General features: G+C 43.3%; 2 protein-coding genes across 2 annotated transcripts; one reads left to right on the top strand and one right to left on the bottom strand.

Moving 5' to 3' along the window:
* Positions 1–5,126: 5,126 nt before the first annotated feature.
* LOC124115864 (neuropeptide-like protein 31) lies at positions 5,127–8,368 on the top strand. The gene is made up of 3 exons (XM_046477015.2): positions 5,127–5,239; positions 7,077–7,380; positions 8,304–8,368. Exons 2-3 carry the CDS (start codon positions 7,086–7,088, stop codon positions 8,306–8,308), a joined length of 300 nt encoding a protein of 99 aa, XP_046332971.1. The 5' UTR covers positions 5,127–5,239; positions 7,077–7,085; the 3' UTR covers positions 8,309–8,368.
* Positions 8,369–13,315: 4,947 nt separating this feature from the next.
* Positions 13,316–17,529, bottom strand: LOC124115863. The gene is made up of 3 exons (XM_048393811.1): positions 17,429–17,529; positions 15,202–15,563; positions 13,316–13,472 (listed from the first exon to the last, which is right to left on the bottom strand). The coding sequence occupies exons 2-3, from the start codon at positions 15,551–15,553 to the stop codon at positions 13,378–13,380; spliced, it is 447 nt and encodes a 148-aa protein (XP_048249768.1). The 5' UTR covers positions 15,554–15,563; positions 17,429–17,529; the 3' UTR covers positions 13,316–13,377.
* Between the last annotated feature and the right edge of the window lie 1,908 nt (positions 17,530–19,437).

Raw genomic sequence — 19,437 nt, 5'->3', positions numbered from 1 at the left:
AGAGTAGAGAAATTAAAGGTTGGATTTACTGACACAAGGATAAATAATATGCTTCATAATACACACACGCCTCAGGGTGAGCAGCCGAGTTGTCCAAATGTGACAGTTCTGAGTTGAGCGGTGATTGACACTGTTCTGCTCGGGTGATGCTGGTGAGTGCGAGAGTTGGGTTTAACGCCTCTTTCAACTGTATTCCAGTTATATCACAGGACGGGGCAGCTTAATGTGGGAGGAACGCCCGAAGTGATGCAGGTCTCAGGCGTTTACCACTTCGGTGAAACCCACGATGGGGCTGACAAACCTAGAAACATAATCAGGGCGAACCGGGATTCGAATCCACTGGCGTGCCCAAGGGACGCAGCTCTGCACAGCGAATCGCGGCGCCTTAATCGACTGGGCTCAGACGTTTACCACTTCGGTGAAACCCACGAGCACGGGTATGGGGCTGACCAACCTGGAAACCGGGATTCGAACCCACAATCATAGGTTTCTTGCGTGGCCAAGGAACGCAACTCTGCACAACTAATCGCGGCGCCTTAGACGGCTGGGCCACCCGTACCCCCGATAAAACTACAGCTTAAAGTGACACACGATACTGAATATGGGTATGGTGCTGACAAACCTAGAAACATAATCGGGGCGAACCGGGATTCGATGTGTTTGTGTGTTTGTCTACGGTTGGATGAGGCGAGGTGAGGTGCACGTGTGTGTGCGTTGGGGAGGAGTGTTTGCTGTACAAGTACTAATGACGATTTTAAAGTGTCAGCCAACTGAGATACCATGCCGCAGTTTCACATAAAATACCCCTCAGACAGTATACTGACTCCGAACCTACAAGTCCTTGTTTTAGCCCCTTAATCCCGAGCACCAAGCAGGGTAACAACAAGTACCATATTGAACGTCATGAGGCGGCCGGGGATCGAACCCCGGACCTTCCACTCTCCGGATAGGTGCTCTACCACCAGACCACGGAAGCGGGTTCTACGGTTGACACTACCTAACATCGGTTTGTGTAGATCCACATATCAGGCCGACCCCAAAGAGACGGGTTCTGGCATATGCATATGCACCGCGGCCTCTAAAACTCAGAAAATCGGTATGTTCCGAGAATGCAGATTGACATACCTTAAACACCCACTCACTGTAGTTATATGAGATCATAAACATCGACACGTCACAATGAGCTGTGAGCCGGAAATAAACTCCCGCACTTTAACATTCGACGGATCCAAGTTTCGCTTTCGCAGAGAGTACGTGGATCATGATTGTTTAAATATGTCGTCAGTTTTACGCTTAGCATTTGATGTTCAGGGAATTCGGTCAATCACGATGCTATCTTAAATACTGTAATGGAACAGAAAAAATGTTATGCGTGGGATATTTGACGACGGTAATGAATTTGCGTGATTTTATTGTCCAACATATTTCGAGATCAGGAATGCCTGTTATTGTTGGACGAATGATCAATTAAAGCCTCGAGGGAGAATTAGGTATTTGTTATAGTTTATTTGTTGTTCAACGCTGAATCAAGTAATATTGCAGATGTGTAACGGTGGCTGGGAACTATATATTCTAGCCCGGAATCTCTGCGGTAGGTAGGTAGGTGAGTGAGTGAGTATAGTTTTTACGCCGCTTTTAGCAATATTCCAGCAATATCACGTCGGGGGACACCAGAAATGGGCTTCACACATTGTGCCCATGTCGGGATTCGAACCCGGGTCTTCGCCGTGACGAGCGAACGCTTTATCCACTAGGCTACCCTACCGCCCGAGGAATGAATTACGTGATACATGCATATTGGTTATTTGCATGTGTCGTAAAAGACAATACAATAATTATGCATTATCCTTCAAAATATGAATGGATTGTAATCATAGTAAATGTTCGTATCTTGAAACTTTATTGAGTGGCATGCATTTCATGAGTTGAGTTGAGTGAGTTTATTTTTAACGTCGCAGCGACATTGTTTCCGCCATACATTGATTTGTTTTTTGTTTTTGTTATAGCAATATTCCCGCTATGTGGCGGCGGTCTGTAAATAATCGAGTCTGGACCAGACAGTCCAATGATAGACATCATGACTATCGATCCACACAATTGGGATACGATGACATGCATCAACCAAGTCAGCGAGTCTGACCACCCGATCCCGTTAGTCACCTCTTACGACAAGCATAGTTGGCTTTTACGGCAAGCATGGGTTGCTGAAGACCAATTCTACCCCGGATCCTGCCATACATTGAGCATGTGTAAGATCATAACACACAGTACATTATCTATACAGCGAAACACCATTCATCAAAAGCTAATAGGTTTAATGTACTGACACAAGGAGTTATATGCTTCAAAAATACACACACACCTCAGAGTGACCAGCCGAGTTGCCCAAATGTGACAGTACTGAGACGAGAGGTGATATCGATTGACACTGTTCTGCTCGGGTGATTGTAGTGAGTGAGCTGGGTTTATCACCGCTTTTAACAGTATTCCAGCTATATCACGGCGTGTCAGCTTAATGTGGGAGGAAAGACCGAAGTGAGTGAGTGATCTGGGTTTAACACCGCTTTTAACACTATTCCAGCTATATCACGGCGTATCAGCTTAATTTGGGAGGGAAGCCCGAAGTGATGCAGGTCTCAGACGTTTACCACTTCGGTGAAACCCACGAGCACGGGTATGATGCTGACAAACCTGGAAACATAATCGGAGCGAACTGGGATTCGAACCCACAATCATAGGTTTCTGGCGTGGCCAAGGGACGCAACTCTGCACAGCGAATCTCGGCGCCCTAGACGGCTGGGCCACCCGTGCCCCCGATAAAACTACAGCTTAAAGTTACACACGATATTGAATATGGGTATGGTGCTGACAAACCTAGAAACATAATCGGGGCGAACCGGGATTCGATGTGTTTGTATGTTTGTCTACGGTTGGGTGAGGCTAGGTGAGGTGCACGTGTGTGTGCGTTGGGGAGGTGTGTGTGCGTTGGGGAGGGGTGTGTGCTGTGCAAGTACTTATGTCGACTTTATAGTTTCAGCCCACTGATCAGATACCATGCCGCAGTTTCACATAAAATACCCCTCAGACAGTATACTGACTCCGAACCTACCAGTCCTTGTTTAAGCCTCTTAATCCCGAGAGCCAAGCAGGGTAACAACAAGTACCATCTTTTAACTTTTTTAATATGACGCGGCCGGGGATCGAACCCCGGACCTTCCACTCTCCGGATAGGTGCTCTACCACCAGACCACGGAAGCGGGTTCTACGGTTGACACTACCTAACATCGGTTTGTGTAGATCCATATATCAGGCCGACCCCAAAGAGACGGGTTCTGGCATATGCATATGCACCGCGGCCTCTAAAACTCAGATAATCGGTGTGTTCCGAGAGAGCAGATTGACATACCTTAAACACTCACTCACTGTAGTTATATGAGATCATAAACATCGACACGTCACCATGATCTGTGAGCCGGAAATAAACTCCCGCACTTTAACATTCGACGGATCCAAGTTTCGCTTATGCAGAGAGTACGTGGATCATGATTGTTTAAATATGTCGTCAGTTTTACGCTTAGCATTTGATGTTCAGGGAATTCGGTCAATCACGACGCTATCTTAAATACTGTAATGGAACAGAAAAAAACATGTTGTGCGTGAGATATTAGACGACGGTTATGAATTTGCGTGATTATTGTCCAACATATTTCGAGATCAGGGGGGCGGTAGGGTAGCCTAGTGGTTAAAGCTTTCGCACGTCACGCCGAAGACCCGGGTTCGATTCCCGACATGGGTACAATGTGTGGAGCCCATTTCTGGCGTCCCCCGCCGATATATTGCTGGAATATTGCTCAAAGCGGCGTAAAACCATACTCAGTACTCAGTCGAGATCAGGAATGCCTGTTATTGTTGTATGAATGAACAATTAAGGCCTCACGGGAGAATTAGGTATTTGTTATTGTTTATTTGTTGTTCAACGTAATATTGCAGATGTATGACGGCGGCTGGGGCCTATGTATTCTGGCCCTGAATCTCTATGGTAGGAGGTAAGAAATAGTTGAGTGAGTGTGTATAGTTTTTACGCCGCTTTTAGCAATATTCAAGCAATATCACGTCGGGGGACACCAGAAATGTACGCATGTCGGGATTCGAACCCGGGTCTTCGGCGTGACGAGCGAACGCTTTTACCACTAGGCTACCCGACCGCCCGTCAGGAATAGGTACTGGCGTGCACACACACACACACAGTACACACACACACAGTACACACACACACAGTACACACACGAAGTACACACACACACAGTACACACACACACACACTCTCTCTCTCTCTCTCTCTCTCTCTCTCACACACACACACACACAGTACACACACACACACACACACACACTCTCTCTCTCTCTCTCTCTCACTCACACGCACACACACACACAGTACACACACACACACACACACACACACACACACACACATGGGTTCTAACCCGGATCCTGCCAGACATTGACCATGTATAAGATCATAACACACATTACATTATCTATACAGCGAAACACCATTCATCAAAACAGTAAACCAAAACGCATTCTGTAAGTTAATTATTAACAACATATCGAAACCATTTTCTGAACAAGTGAGTCACTCTTTAATAATTGCTGACCGATGACATTTAAACATGTTACCAAACACGACAGAGTACGATGACCGTCCAGATGTCTGACCCCCACGCCAACACTGTCCTAATTACATTATCGTAGCGTCAGTGTTGATCTATGCGTGTTGACAGGTTCTATTTAATCAGCCTAATATCTCCAAACCCGACTTCTCTCGTTCGATTTCCTTCAGTAAATAGTTCCACGGTGTTGACGATACACTGACAGTCTATGCAAGATGACATATCGTCACGACAGACTAATTAAAATTCAATATTTAACCACAGCCATGCATCACCGTCACTGTTTATTCGATTTACCCCTAATACCAGGTTGACATTAAATGCGTCTGAATGTCTGTCGGAAGTAAACAGAATGTGGTTCTAAGGTGGTTCCGGGGTTTAATTGACACCTGGACATCACCTTTGGATTTGTACTTACAAAATGTAAATTCATGATAGTTTGTTTTGTATGTTTGAATAAAATGTTGGACAAGCATCTTATTGCGATGGACATTGTATCTTGATTGTATATAAAGACACGTTGAGTGTTTCAATCAAGGGTCAATCATCGCCTCTCGTGACCGGTAAGTAGCCTTATTTTACGCATTCAGTGATCTGAGATTGTCAATGACAAACTGCTGTAACTGTTTTGAAATATTACATTTAACTTCAAATTATGCATCCTGCTTGACGATTAAACTCGGTTTAATTGACATTATACTTATGTGACTAGACAAAGCCTTTGCGAAAGTGATCTAATGTAGCTAAGTATATTTGGGTGAGGTGGTGTGGTGAAACGGGGCTTAATGTCTCGTCCAAAATTATCGCACTTATAGAGCGACGTGCATGCACGTGTGTGTGTGTGGCTGACGCCGTGTTTGTTGTGCTAATCCATGCCGCAGATACCATGTCACAGTTTAGCATGAATACCCCACTCAGACACAGTATACGCACTCCCAGTCCTTGTTTTAGCCCTTTAATGCCGAGCGCAAGGCAGGGTAACAACACATCATTTTAAGTCTTTTTTGTATGACGCGAACGGGGATGGAACCCTTGACCTTCCGCTCTCCGGGCAGACGCTCTATCCACTAGACCACGGAGGCGGTCAGGATATGTGAGCTTACACTTCGAGTTTCACATAATACCAGAGCGGGACAGACTATTGATTATCAAGGACGGCTTGCGATTATGTTTTAAATTTGTTCCCGAAAACACTAAAAAAAACTTTGATTCGGGTTTTACTCATTGCAAATACATGCGAAGGCAAGTCAAGTCTCCACCTGACCAAACGCGGGTACACATGTTGCAAGTCGAAATAGGGAATTAATTGCATCGGACATAATTTTGATCACTGATGTGTCAGATCTAGAAAATTCTTCTCATATCAATTACTTTTTGAAACCTTACTCAAAAAAGGTATTCGTTCGTAAAAGAATGCAGATTCAGTAGGCTCGGTGACATTTGCTCATATTGTTAATTGTCATAGTTTGAAGCTGTGTTTCATATATTTTTTCCTTTAACCGTTTTTGACACATTTTTGTACCCTAATTTATTATGCTATCAATATGAATGTCAGAACCACAATTGATTTCAAGCCGACCAGGACACGCGCGTCGGGTATCTTGATCTTGTACGTGGGGTGGTGGCACTTGTAGCCCAGTCGATGCGTAATTGTTCGTTCCTTAGATTTGCTATGGCCCTGGGTTCGAATCCCATGTTCGCCTTCATTGTGATGCTTGGTCTATCATCCCCACAGCCGGGCACGTGGGTTACAGCAAAGTGGTAGGAGCCTGAAACCTACGTCACTTCCGGCTTTCCTCCCACTTTAGACTGACACGCCGACATATAACTGAAAGATGGCGTATGTACAGATACGTGTATCAGAAGTCGATACCATGTATTTTCAGACTGACTGTTTCGAACAGTAATGTCCATTTAATACTGTCATTTTAAGCATTCGTCATATTAATAAATTAGTTTTCGTGATAATTCATGAAAGTAACATGAATTAAAATGAATGAAATTTCGGTCGAAATAATTAATTTCGATGTCAGATTTTCGTCAAATGAACCTTTCACGAAACCTACAAGTCTTACAAATAAATAAAAGCGGCAGAACCCTTTCCATATTCATAAGAAATTTGTGCCGAAACCAGAGTCGATTGTACTCTTTAGCATGTGTTTACGAATCACTATAAAAAAAAGTAATGATACTAAGTATTCGCGAATAGGTGCCCCACCGTTGGCACCCATCACAAACACGTGCAAAGGCAAGTCAAGCGTTCACCTGAAACAACACGGGAACATATGGTACAAGTAACAGAAGGGATTCTCTCTTTGCAAGTTAACAACCATTCCAGATTGTTCTTTAGTCACACAGGACTTTAATTTCAAGCATGTTATCACTTTTTTCAATTGTTAGAGCTCTACAATGGCCAAGCTTCTCGTCCTCACTGTTCTCGCATGCATGGCCGCCATGGCCTGTGCCTCTGCTCTAGGGTACCGTAGTTACGGCTACAAGAGTTACGACCCAGTTGACTACAGCTACGGGTACAGGAGTTACGGCGGACCTGTTGGATACGGGTATGGGTACGGTGACTATGCCGGCAACGGAGGCTACGTCAGGTACAACGGGTACGGAAGCTACGACGGTCATGGCTACGGGTACGGTAACTACGGTGGATATGCTCGCTTTGGTGGATTTGGACGAGGCTATTACGGTAGACGTAAGTTGACTGTCATTGTTTAATTATCTTCTTTGCTATATCATTTAATTCATGAAATACATCCTGCGTACAAATGTGATGAGTGACTCTGTTATATTTTACAAAAAAAGAGGATTTGCATAATATATTTTTCTGTAGCACTTGGTGCACGGCTGGCCCAGTCGCCTAAGGCGCTGCAATTGTCAGAAACCTGTGCTTGTGGGTTCGAAACCCGGTTCGCCCCGATTATGTTTATGGTCCATACCAAAGCTTGTGGGTTTCACCGAAGTGGTAAACGTCCGAGGTCTGTGTGACTTCGGGTTTCCCTCCCACATTAAGCTGACACGCCGTATAACTTGAATACTGTTAAAATCGGCGTCAAGACTCACTCACTTCAGTAGCACTTATGAACACTATTACATAGTAACAAGGGGCGGTCGAGTAGCCTAGTGGTTAAAGCGTTCGCTCGTCACGCCGAAGACCCGGGTTTGATTCCCGACATGGGTACAATGTGTGAAGCCCATATCTGGTGTCCCTCGCCGTGATGTTGCTGGAATATTGCTAAAAGTGGCATAAAACCATACTCACTCACTCACTCACATAAAACAACGTTCTAAGTTCATAAATGCATGCATTGCATTATATTCTTCTGACTATCTCTTTCATTCACCCTGAATTAAAATAAAAAATAAAAATTACACTTTCACATCCGACTTTGGAGGAGCCAAGGTTTTGCTAAAACCAATAATTATACACCGGTTATAAAGTGTATAACAATAGGGCATGATATCAAATGAATAATTCATACTTTTTATGGAAGGTTAATGTAAACATATATAGTTATTTAAGCTACATATAGATTTATTTGCGAAAGATCGAATCAAAACAGCCATAATTTTGCGTTATGTATTTGACTTAACAGGTTTATGCATCTTAATTTTCAGACTGAGCAGACGGATCCTCGTGTCTTGACACAAACCTTACAACACAATAAAGGAGTAAAAACATACACCCTGTTTGTGTTTATTGCCTGTTACCGTAAGCTGCCGGGAAATAGAACGTATACACTTGAAAATTATATTTGAACAAAAACTTACAACCGTTATGAAAAGTTCTGAAAAATGTCGCCCAAACACTGCAAACTTAACGTCCAAAATACTGAACTATGATACCCGTACCAGCTTCAAACATAGGCGTATTCTTTTTTTCTCCTATCTTTTGATAGTGGTAAGTATGGAATACTGTAAGGGACATTCTCGCGATCTCGCATTCTCGCGATCTCGACCTTTGGAAACGAGCTAAATATGCCCAAAACACGAGAATGCGAGATCGGCTAAAATCTCGCGTTCTCGCGATCTCGCATTCTCGTGTTTTTGGTACATAGCACTTTTTGTCAAAAGTCGACAACGCGAGAATGCGACATTTGGACATGATGCAAAATCTCGCAATCTCGCAATCTCGACTTGTCAAATTAGGCCACAAAAACACGAAATCACGAGAACGCGAGAATGCGACATTTCATTTTCTCGCGATCTCGCGTTCTCGTGTTCTCGCGTTTTAGACGCTGTCCGTGCGCATGCGTAATATCATAAGGTCAAGCGCATGCGCACGTTAGTAGTCCTATGGTCATGCTTCTTTCATGCTCTTCATTCTCCAAGTAGCATTTAGCAAAATTATGACTTGAGCTTGGAAATGCTATGTAATTTACATACATAAAGTCTGAGTCATCTCCCGTTGTTACAGTTTCCTATGTACTTTATAATAAAACCCTCAACGTGCTCAATATAATTTACAAAATAAATTGCGTGCATGAATGTCCAATGGTAGTGAAAACATTAATGTGTCCGAAAGCTGGAAACAAAACTATCACCGTCAGTGAGTGAGTGAGAAATATTGCTTAAAGCCGCATCAGCAGTATTGCAGCTATTCGCGGCTACACAGTCAGTTACAGAAATAATCACAGGCCAGTGAGTTTCTCCATGAGGCAATTTCACACACGGCTAGCATATTCAGGAAAGGGAAAATTCTCATAGACCAATTTGAAATACAAAATTAACTATCATATTTTCATCCGCTCCAACCTGACTACAAAACATCCCGCTTTACATTATTTTATAGTTAAAATGGATATCATTCGCATTAAACCGCCCGCATGTCATCATAAATGATCGGTGTCGTCGAATGGTGTTAAGATATATTGAAGGTCCAAACGGAATAAACTGTGATTGCTTCTGACACCACCGACTGCTGTTTTACGGAATGTGAAGTAAGTAACTGTAAATAATTGAGTCTGGACCAGACAATCCAGCGATAGGCATCTTAAGAGGATCTACGCAATTGGAATACGATGACATACATCAACCAAGTCAGCGAGCTTGACCATCCGATCCCTTTAGTCGCCTCTTACGACAAGCATGGGTTGCTGAAGGCCTATTCTAGTGCTATAGTGAAACCCACGAGCACGGATATGATGCTGATAAACCAAGAAACATATTCACGGCTACTCGAGGATTGGAACCCACGATCATACATGTAGGTTTCTTGAACGCAGTCCTCCTCAGCGGATTGCAGTGTGGGTGAGTTTGGTTTAACGCCGCTTTTAACAGTATTCCAGTTATATCACGGCGTGTCAGCTTGATGTGGGAGGAAGAGCCCGAATTGATGCAGGTCTCAGACGTTAACCACTCCGGTGAAACCCACGAGCACGAGTATGGTGCTGACAAACCTAGAAACATAATTGGGGCGAACCGGGATTCGAACCCACAATCATAGGTTTCTGGTGTGCCCAAGGGACGCAACTCTGCACAGCGAATCGCGGCGCCTTAGACGACTGGGCCACCCGTGCCCCCTGCGGGATTGCAGGGTTTTGTACCATGCCGACCAGGCCAACCGCGCACCGTAATGTTTACCAGAAAAACTAGTGGTTGATGATGTGAACACTCGCAATAGGTATGTGCTGTTCATAATTTACAAACTTCAATGCTTCCACCTAATACCATTATCGACCCTCACAACAAATGTGAGGTATCTGAGATCAACACACAAATATCGAAACCTGTATCGCCATCTATGTACACATTCGCAGTCAAAATGTTCCAGCTTTATCACCATGGCCTGTAAAAAAACTGAGTCAGGATCAGATATGTCAGTGATTAATTTTAGGGGCAACGTCGGTAGTAACGCACGTATACTCTGAATTTTGCCATGTACTCCAGAAAGTAGCCCCTACGAACATACTTATGTGAACAACCACTCTTTGGTCAAACTACTGATTGATTGATTGATTGATTGCATATATGAATGAATGAATGAATGAATGAATGAATGAATGAATGAATGAATGATTGCTTGCTTGCTTGCTTGCTTGATTGACTCATTTGTACACACTGATCTGATTGAATAAACAAATATCTTCATAATAAAAGCCAAACAAAACCCCGTATGCATCGAGCAATACTAGTTCGATACAACAAACATTCAGCTGTACACATTGAGACGTTGTAAATCCGTCTAATTCTCAGTTCCCTGGTAGAAAGAACCTTATCGTTGGGAAAAGTAGGGTTTGCGTGCAAAAAGGATTTCATTATATGTCTATTTATGATTCTTGTTATTTTATGAAGCGGATCTTAATAACTTATGGAATTCCCGAGAACAAACATCCGCCATTGAACCCGACAGGAATCTCTCAGTAGGATATGGCCAAGATTGTCCTGATTGGCTCATCCCACATTCCACATCGACCATCCGTCATCTAATAATAAGGACATGTCACAACTCAAACTGCATATGTCACAGTGATAAAAGACGCCGACATGGCGAGTGAGTAAGTTGTGTTTAACGCCGCTTTTAACAGTTTTCTAGTTTTATTACGGCGTGTCAGCTTAATGTGTGTGTGATGTCCATTTCTTGAGTCCCACCGTGATATTGCTGGAATATTGCTAAAAGCGGCGTAAAACCATACTCACTCACTCACTCAGCATAATTTGAGAGGAAAGTCCGAAGTCATGCGGGGCATTTATGAGTGAGTGAGTGAGTTTGGTTTAACGCCGCTTTTAACAGTGATCCATTTACATCGCGGCGTGTCAGCTTAATGTGGGAGGAAAGCCCGAAGTGATGCAGGTCTCAGACGTTTACCACTTCGGTGAAACCCACGAGCACGAGTATGGTGCTGACAACCTAGCAACATAATTGGGGCGAACCGGGATTCGAACCCACAATCATAGGTTTCTGGCGTGGCCAAGGGACGCAACTCTGCACAGCGAATCGCGGCGCCTGGGCCACCCGTGCCCCCCGGGCATTTATGAACTTAAGGACATTGTTTTATGTAAAAGTATTCATAAGTGCTACAGAAGTGAGTAACAGGTATATGACGCCGCTTTTAACAGTATTCCACTTACATCACGACTTGTAAGCTAAAATGTGGGAGGAAAGACCGAAAACATGCAGGACTCAGATGATTATCACGATGGTGAAACCCACGAGCCCGGGTATGGACCTGACAAACCTAGAAACATAATCGGGGCGAACCGGGATTCGAACCCACAATCATAGGTTTCTGGTGTGCCTAAGGGACGCAACTCTGCACAGCGAATTACAGCGAATAAGACGACTGGGGCACCCGTGCCCCCTAAGACATAGTGACAGCATATATGTCTGATTGATGTCTGGCTTAATTCTTTCCGCAGATATGTCACTGTCACACCTGATAGATCCGCTGTCGAAAACACACGGACAGTTTATTTGTTGACTAAATGAGAGGTTGTTTACAAGCAGTATTTCAGGTATATGTGGGAGTAAAGCCAGAAGGGTTGCAAGTCTTAGATTTTTATCACTTTGGTGATATGTAGGCAAATATAATCAGGGTGAACCGGGATTCGAACCCAGGACCTTATTTTTTGACATGCCTAAGGGACTTTGAACGCTGAGCAGCGAATTGCAGTGCTTTTGATAACTGGACCACTTAAGCCTTGAAATGATGTATATCCTATAGATTAGTGAGTGAGTACGGTTTTACGCCGCTTTTCAGCAATAATCCAGCAATATCACGACGGGGGACACCAGAAATGGGCTTCACACATTGTACCCATGTCGGCAATCGAACCCGGGTCTTCGGCGTGACGAGCGAACGCTTTAACCACTAGGCTACCCGACCGCCCCCCAAAAGATTAAGCAAAAACTTACTCTGCTGATTGCACAGATGAGTGCACTTGCTGAATTTCAAAACATGAATGCACAGATGAGTTTACTTGCAGAATTCCAAGAACGCCAATACACAGATGAGTGAGATCTTATATCTGAATCGTTGGATCATTTTCCGCCTTTTTCTTTAAGATCAATTAAAATAAAATAAATAGATTTGTGAATTCGACCTATTAATGATAAAAAGTAACATGAATATTCATGTACATATATCACGTCAACGCCGGAGAATAACTAGTCTCGATTATCTAACGAAACCGATTCCGTTGAACGTAAAAGGCTAAATAGAAGTGACAATTATATTTATAGGTCACTGAAAATCAGTGATGACACCAGGTTTTCGCGAAAAAGATAAGCATGTCCTGCCCTACCGTTGTATTGAGTTGTGTTGTGTTTGAACGCCTCTGAACATAATATAAGGCATAGAAACAATTTCAGGCGGTTATCAATAAATACATGCGGCAAAACCCTTTTCGTGTCAATAAGAAGTCTCTTCCAGAAGAGTCCAGTGTACGATTTGACTCTATAATATTTATGACTTGCTATCCCATAGTGATTATACTCGGTGATCGTCAAGAGGTGTATCCTGTCTCACTGGTGGCACACGTCACAAACACATGCAGAGGTAAGACAATTGTTTACCTTAAACACACACGGGAACATCTTATACAAGTGAACATAGGGAGTTGCATCACACACATGTGTGTCACTTGTGTTTGAACACGCTCAATGAGAACACATATGGATAACAAAAGCAAATGAGAAAACACACCGTGGATTTAATAATGCACTCGGTCCTTAAACAGCGTAAAGACAGCGCTAAATCATGGCGGGTGCACGCGGATACACTCCTGTCTGTGTGTTCATTGGAACGGCGGCGGCGGTTGCTGGGAGTACACCTGACCGTCTGGAAGCTGAAATGACCAAGGTTGGAATGATGATGATGATGATGATGATGATGATCATCATCATCATCATCATCATCATCATCATCATCATCATCATAATAATAATAATAATATAAAACTCAGTTTTTCAAGGAGAGGCTAACTGAAAGACCACTGCATCGAGCTATGTGCAGTGTGTTGAAAGGATCAGCAATCCTGCAGAGTCCTTCGCTTGGATGAAGTCGTCTGGCCTGAAAAGTGAAACTGTTTGGACCCGGGTTTGCTACCAGGAATACAGCCCTTCTGACAATCTGGGTAATGCAGAAGGCTGGGGTGTTGGGGAGTACACATTCTCCCAAAAGATCAGAGTGGATTTGACTAGGCAGCGCTTCCTGGGGGAATTCCCTTGCGCTATCTGGGCAGCGTGTAGAGCGGGCAAGGACCCTGACCTGATCACCCAAACTCTCTTTGCTGCATTGTTGTATTGTTATTTGTAAAAAATAATCTCGAGGGTTTACAGTCACATTACCATCTCACCTTACAGGGTATATGTAAGAACAGTCACTTGCCTAAGGCGAACCCACATGTGACACATACCAATGCTTGCCGTAAAAGGCGACTATGCTTGCCGTAAAAGGCGACTAACGGGATCGGGTGGTCAGGCTAGCTGACTTGGTTGATGCACGTCGTCGATTCCAATTGCGTGGGTCGATGCTCATGATATCAATCGCAAACAAACAAACAAACAAACAAACACACAAACACACAAACAATCAAACAAACAAACTAGCGATGAGGTTGATCGTACCCCGGCGGCCTTGGTCGTTGTGAAGATAATACATTACTTGATTTTCTGGCACAGACTCGATTATTTACAGGGCTCTCTCATATTGCTGGAATATTGCTGTATGTGGCGTTAAACAACAAACAAAACAATGATCTGTACCGCTTACTCTTTCGTTTCCAAAAGTATTGTTCGCACGAAGCTTTTCATATTAATATATATAAACGCGACCAGATTTATTTATTATTATATTGGCTTTGGCATTGAACACAAAAGAAAACATGGCCGTCTTCACCGGACATGTTAAGAAGAAATACCAAAATTTCTTTGTATCCATTATTCGATGGCCGTAGCATTTATTTTGAACTGACGGCGAAGGTTTCAAATGTTTACATTTCGCGCATCAAATATTCAATAACACCCGTAAATATAAAACCAGAGTATATGATATATTTTATATCGGACTTCTTACATTGTATCCGTGTGATTCGAATCTGGGGCTGATACACAATGGGTCAGCATATTAACCTGTAATCCACGGTATGTTAATTGTCAGGACCGCCTCTTGTGGATAGAGCGCCTGCCCGAGGAGCGGAAGGTCGGTGGTTCGATTCCCCGGCCGCGTCATACCAAAAAATATTAAAAGATGGTGCTTGTTGTTATCCTGCCTGGCGCTCGGCATAAAGGAAGTGAAACAAGGGCTGGTCGCATCGGAGTTGTGAGTGGGGATTCCATATTAAAATATAGTATCTCAGAAGGCTTGCTCCATTGGACCGGCATAATTCTGCACGCACGCACGCACCCACGCACCCACGCACGCACCCACGCACGCACGCACGCACACGTTGCTAAATAAGTGCCATCTTGATCAGGAAGTAGCGTCACACCTTACCTCACCTCTACATTTCAATACAAAAATGTACAATGTGTTATTGGCTATTCATATGATTGTATCAGATATATACACTCTACCTTGTGTGTCAAACAAGTCAAACTGTGCTCCATGCAAGTAGCTGTTGCCAGGACCCGCGTAGTAAGGGTCGTACTGAGGCAACAGTGTGGGTCCGATAGGTCGTCCTAAACCTGACCTTCGACGGTCGTACAACTCATCCCTGTAGTATCCACCCTGGAGTGGCTGAGGGAAACCGCCTTGGAAACCAGCGTCAGGGTAGGCCCCAGGGTACTTCCAACGGTAGGCCCAAGGGTACGCGTCTCGTCTGGGGCTATATCGACTGGGATGTATACGGTTGGGGAACAGCGTTGTTGCGTTGACTACGGGACCTGCCACAAGGGCTACGAGGAGAAAGATGACAGCTCCGTTCATTGTGAGTTTTCTAGAAAAAGGAAATGCATTTTCTATGTCATGAGGTGTTTACATGTATAGCCCGATTTGTTTGTTTGTTTGTTGTTTAAGGCCAAAATCGGCCATATTCCAGCAATATGACGTCGGTCTGTCAATATTCGAATCTGGACGAGACAATCCAGTGATTGACATCATGAGCATCGATTTACGCAATTGGGATACGATGACATGCATCAAACAAGTCAGCGAGTCTGACCTTCTTACGACAAGCACAGTAGCCTTTTACGACAAGCAAGGGTTGCTGAAGACCATTTCTACCCCGGATCCTCACGGGACATGATCAACCAGAGGACACTGTGATCATGACCATACGTACCGCCTCCGTGGTCTAATGGTAGAGCGTCCGCCCGGAGAGCGGAAGGTCCGGGGTTCGATCCCCAGCCGCGTCATACCAAAAGACGTTAAAAGATGGTACTTGTTGTTACCCTGTCTGGCGCTCGGCATTAAGGGGCTGAAACAAGGATTGGTCGGCTCGGAGTCAGTATACTGTGTCTGAGTGGGGTATTCATGTTAAACTGCGGCATGTTATCTCAGTGTGTTAGCACTATAAATCGGCATCAGTCAGGAGTAGTAAAGGCAGCCACACACACAAACACACATACACGTGCATGCACGTCGCTATATAACTCTTTTTAAACAAGATACATTTCAAATGCAGCTTAGCAAATGTTATTAGAGATTTGAAAAGAAATATTTGTTAAAAAAAAATGATAAAAATAAGTTTGTCTCAGATTTAACAACACGAAATATACCGTTAGCGCTGCATGTCATTCGTCGGTCAGAGCACCTGGTTCTTGCTTACAAAGAGTGAGTGAGTGAGTTGGGTTTAACGCCGCTTTTAACAGTATTCCAATTGTATCACGGCGTGTCTGCTTAATTGGGGGGAAAGTCCGAAGTGATGCAGGTCTCAGACGTTTACCACTTCAGTGAAACCCACGAGCACGGCAAACCTAGAAACATAATCGGGGTGAACCGTGATTCGAACCCACAATCATAGGTTTCTGGCCTGCCCAAAGGGACACAGCGAATCGCGGTACTTACCAATAAATAAATTGAATGTCTGGAAACAGTGAGAGTCAAAACTCACTTCTGATATGAATGTCATGGGAATAAAAATACCGATAAATGCATTCTCTTTGATTCCAAAGATGATAAAACCAGAATGTGTGTTTATACCCCTTGTATACGTTGATAATCGACTTCATGATTCCCACAAAGGAATTCCCATTTCCCACACTAGTGTATATATAACTACTAGTTAGGACAGTTATGTTCGATGCAATTCCCTATTTTGACTTGTACCGTGTGTTCCTGTGTTTTTTAGGTAAACAGTTGACTTGCCTTGGCACGTGTTTGTGACGGGTGCGACTGGCGGGGCAAGATGAGCACACAGTATTCGCGAACACCTGGTGTCATCACTATTTGATAGTGATTCATAAACACATGCTCATGATACAGTCGGAATCGTTCAATTGATTCTGCTTTAAGCTGAGATTTCTTATGAATAGGGAAAGGATTTTGACGCTTTTATTTACATGTATGGATGAAAAAAACCCATTCCAGTTAGAATAGTGTCGCATCCTGGTATTAAGGAACACTTGTTAAGATCAATGAATAACTTACCTTTAATAACAGTGTTTCTCATTCTTTGGTACTGTACGTGAGCTCTTGATAAAGGTAAATCATTTTCTGAAATTTCTTGACAATGTTAAACCTGTCGATTAATTGAGATTTTAATTTAATCTTTCTTGACTAGTACAAACCCCAAAACAAACAAGTATCAGATTAATTAACCTATGAAAAACAAGCAATACATAATGTCTTTAAAACACTTACCAAAAGAGATGCTTCTGAGATCTCAATGAAGCAAGCCGTCAGTATCTATTCTATTTCCAACTACCTACTCGGCTTATATATATCACCTAGAAGAGTCATATGCGGTCGTGTTTGTCGTAAGTATTGTCAGGTGAATCATCATTAATATTTCAACCTGCCAATCAAAACGACACGTTTTCTGCAACAGTATTTTATTACTCGCGTGATCTATCGTTTATTAAGATGTCGTGAATCTCTAATAATTTCTTGCTAAGAAATAACACGAAATGACATTAAACCGATCTTAGCTTACATGTTAATGTATGTAGATGTTGTCTGTATTTATTCTCACTGTAGCAGGTGCCTAGGGAGACGTGGGGTTTTACGATTCATTGAACAGTACTTCACTTACCGTATTCGACGTAATAAGGGCTTTTCTCTAATAAGCGCCAACGGTGATATTGTTAATATATTGGCAAGTGAACGATCCCAATTAGCACCCGTTCCGATTGATCAATGTACACAAGATTTATTTATTCGTGTATGATACGCCCTCATGTGTTATATGCACCCTTAAATATGGTCAATTACATTCAGGAAAATATATCTGTCATGTATAATAAGCACAGACTTTTCTTTTGTTTCATTTCAGGCTGTCAGCATAAACCACGAAATTTACGATCTTTCAACTCTGTTTTTTCTCACTAAAATTATATTCTAATAAGAGGTCCCTATTTCTAATTTTGAGAGCGCCCTGGGCGCTTATTACGTCGATACGGTACCTATGGTCGAGGTGGTCGTAGGTCGCAGTAGCAAGTTCAGTAGCGGTTCACGAAGTCGTAGCAATATTCCAGCAATATGACGACGGTCTGTAAATACGGAAGTTTTGATCAGATAATAAGTAGTATTAGTATTAGGGGTAGGGGCAGTGTTAGTAGAAGACGTAGTAGTAGTAGTAGTAGTAGTAGTAGTAGTTGTTGTTGTGGTTGTGTTGTAGTTGAAAATATTCTAGTGGTAGTAGTTTTGTTTGTTTGTTTGTTGTTTTACGCCGCACTCAACAATATTCCAGCTATATGACGGCGGTCTGTAAATAATCGAGTCTGGACCAGACAATCCAGTGATTAAAACCATGAGCATCGATCTACGCATTTTGGATACGATGACGTGCAAAGTCAGCGAGCCTGACCACCCGGTCCCGTTAGTCGCCTCTTATTACGACAAGCATAGTTGCCTTTTACGACATGCATGGGTTCCCGGGGACCTATTCTAACCCGGATCTTCACGGTGTTCGTAGAGGTCGTAGTGGTATTATTAGTAGTAGTAGTAATAATAGTAGTTGTGGTAGAAGCTGAAACAATTCTAGTAGTAGTAGTTCTGTTTGTTTGTTCGTTGTTTTACGCCGCACTCAGCAATATTTCAGCTATATGACAGCGGTCTGTAAATAATCGATTCTGGACCAGACAATCCGGTGATTAACATCATGAGCATCGATCTACGTATTTGGGATACGATGACGTGCATCAACAAAGTCAGCGAGCCTGACCACCCGTTCCGGGTAGTCGCCGCTTTCCACAAGCATGGGTTGCTGAAGAACAATTCTCATCCAGCTGCTCCACACGATGGAGCTAACTCGAATAGTCCGGGTGGAGTAGGCCATGAATAGGAAATGTTGTGAAATCTTTTGTTCAGTTAAGTTTACTCAAACTGAAGAATGAAATGCATAGTTTTATAAAATGCCTGTCATGGATTTCTTTGGCTTAGCTCGCCCTGCCTTGTGAGGTGAGGTGAAATGGGGTTTAACGTCGCGTCCAAGATTATTGCACTTATATAGCGACGTGCATGCACGTGTATGTGTGTGTGTGTGTGTTGCTGCTTGTGCTAGTCCGGACTGATGCCGATTTATAGTGCTAGCACACTGAGATACCATGCCACAGTTTAACATGAATACCCCACTCAGACACAGTATACTGACTCCGAGCCGACCAGTCCTTGTTTTTAGCCCCTTAATGCCGAGCGCCAGACAGGGTAAC

Source organism: Haliotis rufescens, unplaced genomic scaffold (assembly GCF_023055435.1).
Source record: "Haliotis rufescens isolate VD_foot unplaced genomic scaffold, xgHalRufe1.0.p SCAF_12, whole genome shotgun sequence".
Taxonomy (NCBI): Eukaryota; Metazoa; Mollusca; class Gastropoda; order Lepetellida; family Haliotidae; genus Haliotis; species Haliotis rufescens.
This window is presented reverse-complemented; position numbering and strand designations above follow the sequence as displayed.

What these genes read in the sequence shown, in the direction of transcription:
- LOC124115864 (XM_046477015.2), top strand. Translation starts at nt 7,086, where the DNA reads ATGGCCAAGCTTCTCGTCCTCACTGTTCTCGCATGCATGGCCGCCATG.
- LOC124115863 (XM_048393811.1), bottom strand. Translation starts at nt 15,553, where the DNA reads ATGAACGGAGCTGTCATCTTTCTCCTCGTAGCCCTTGTGGCAGGTCCC. An exon ending in TGACTTGTTTGACACACAAG is followed by an intron (nt 13,473 to 15,201) that starts GTAGAGTGTATA and finishes TGGTCATTTCAG; the next exon opens with CTTCCAGACGGTCAGGTGTA.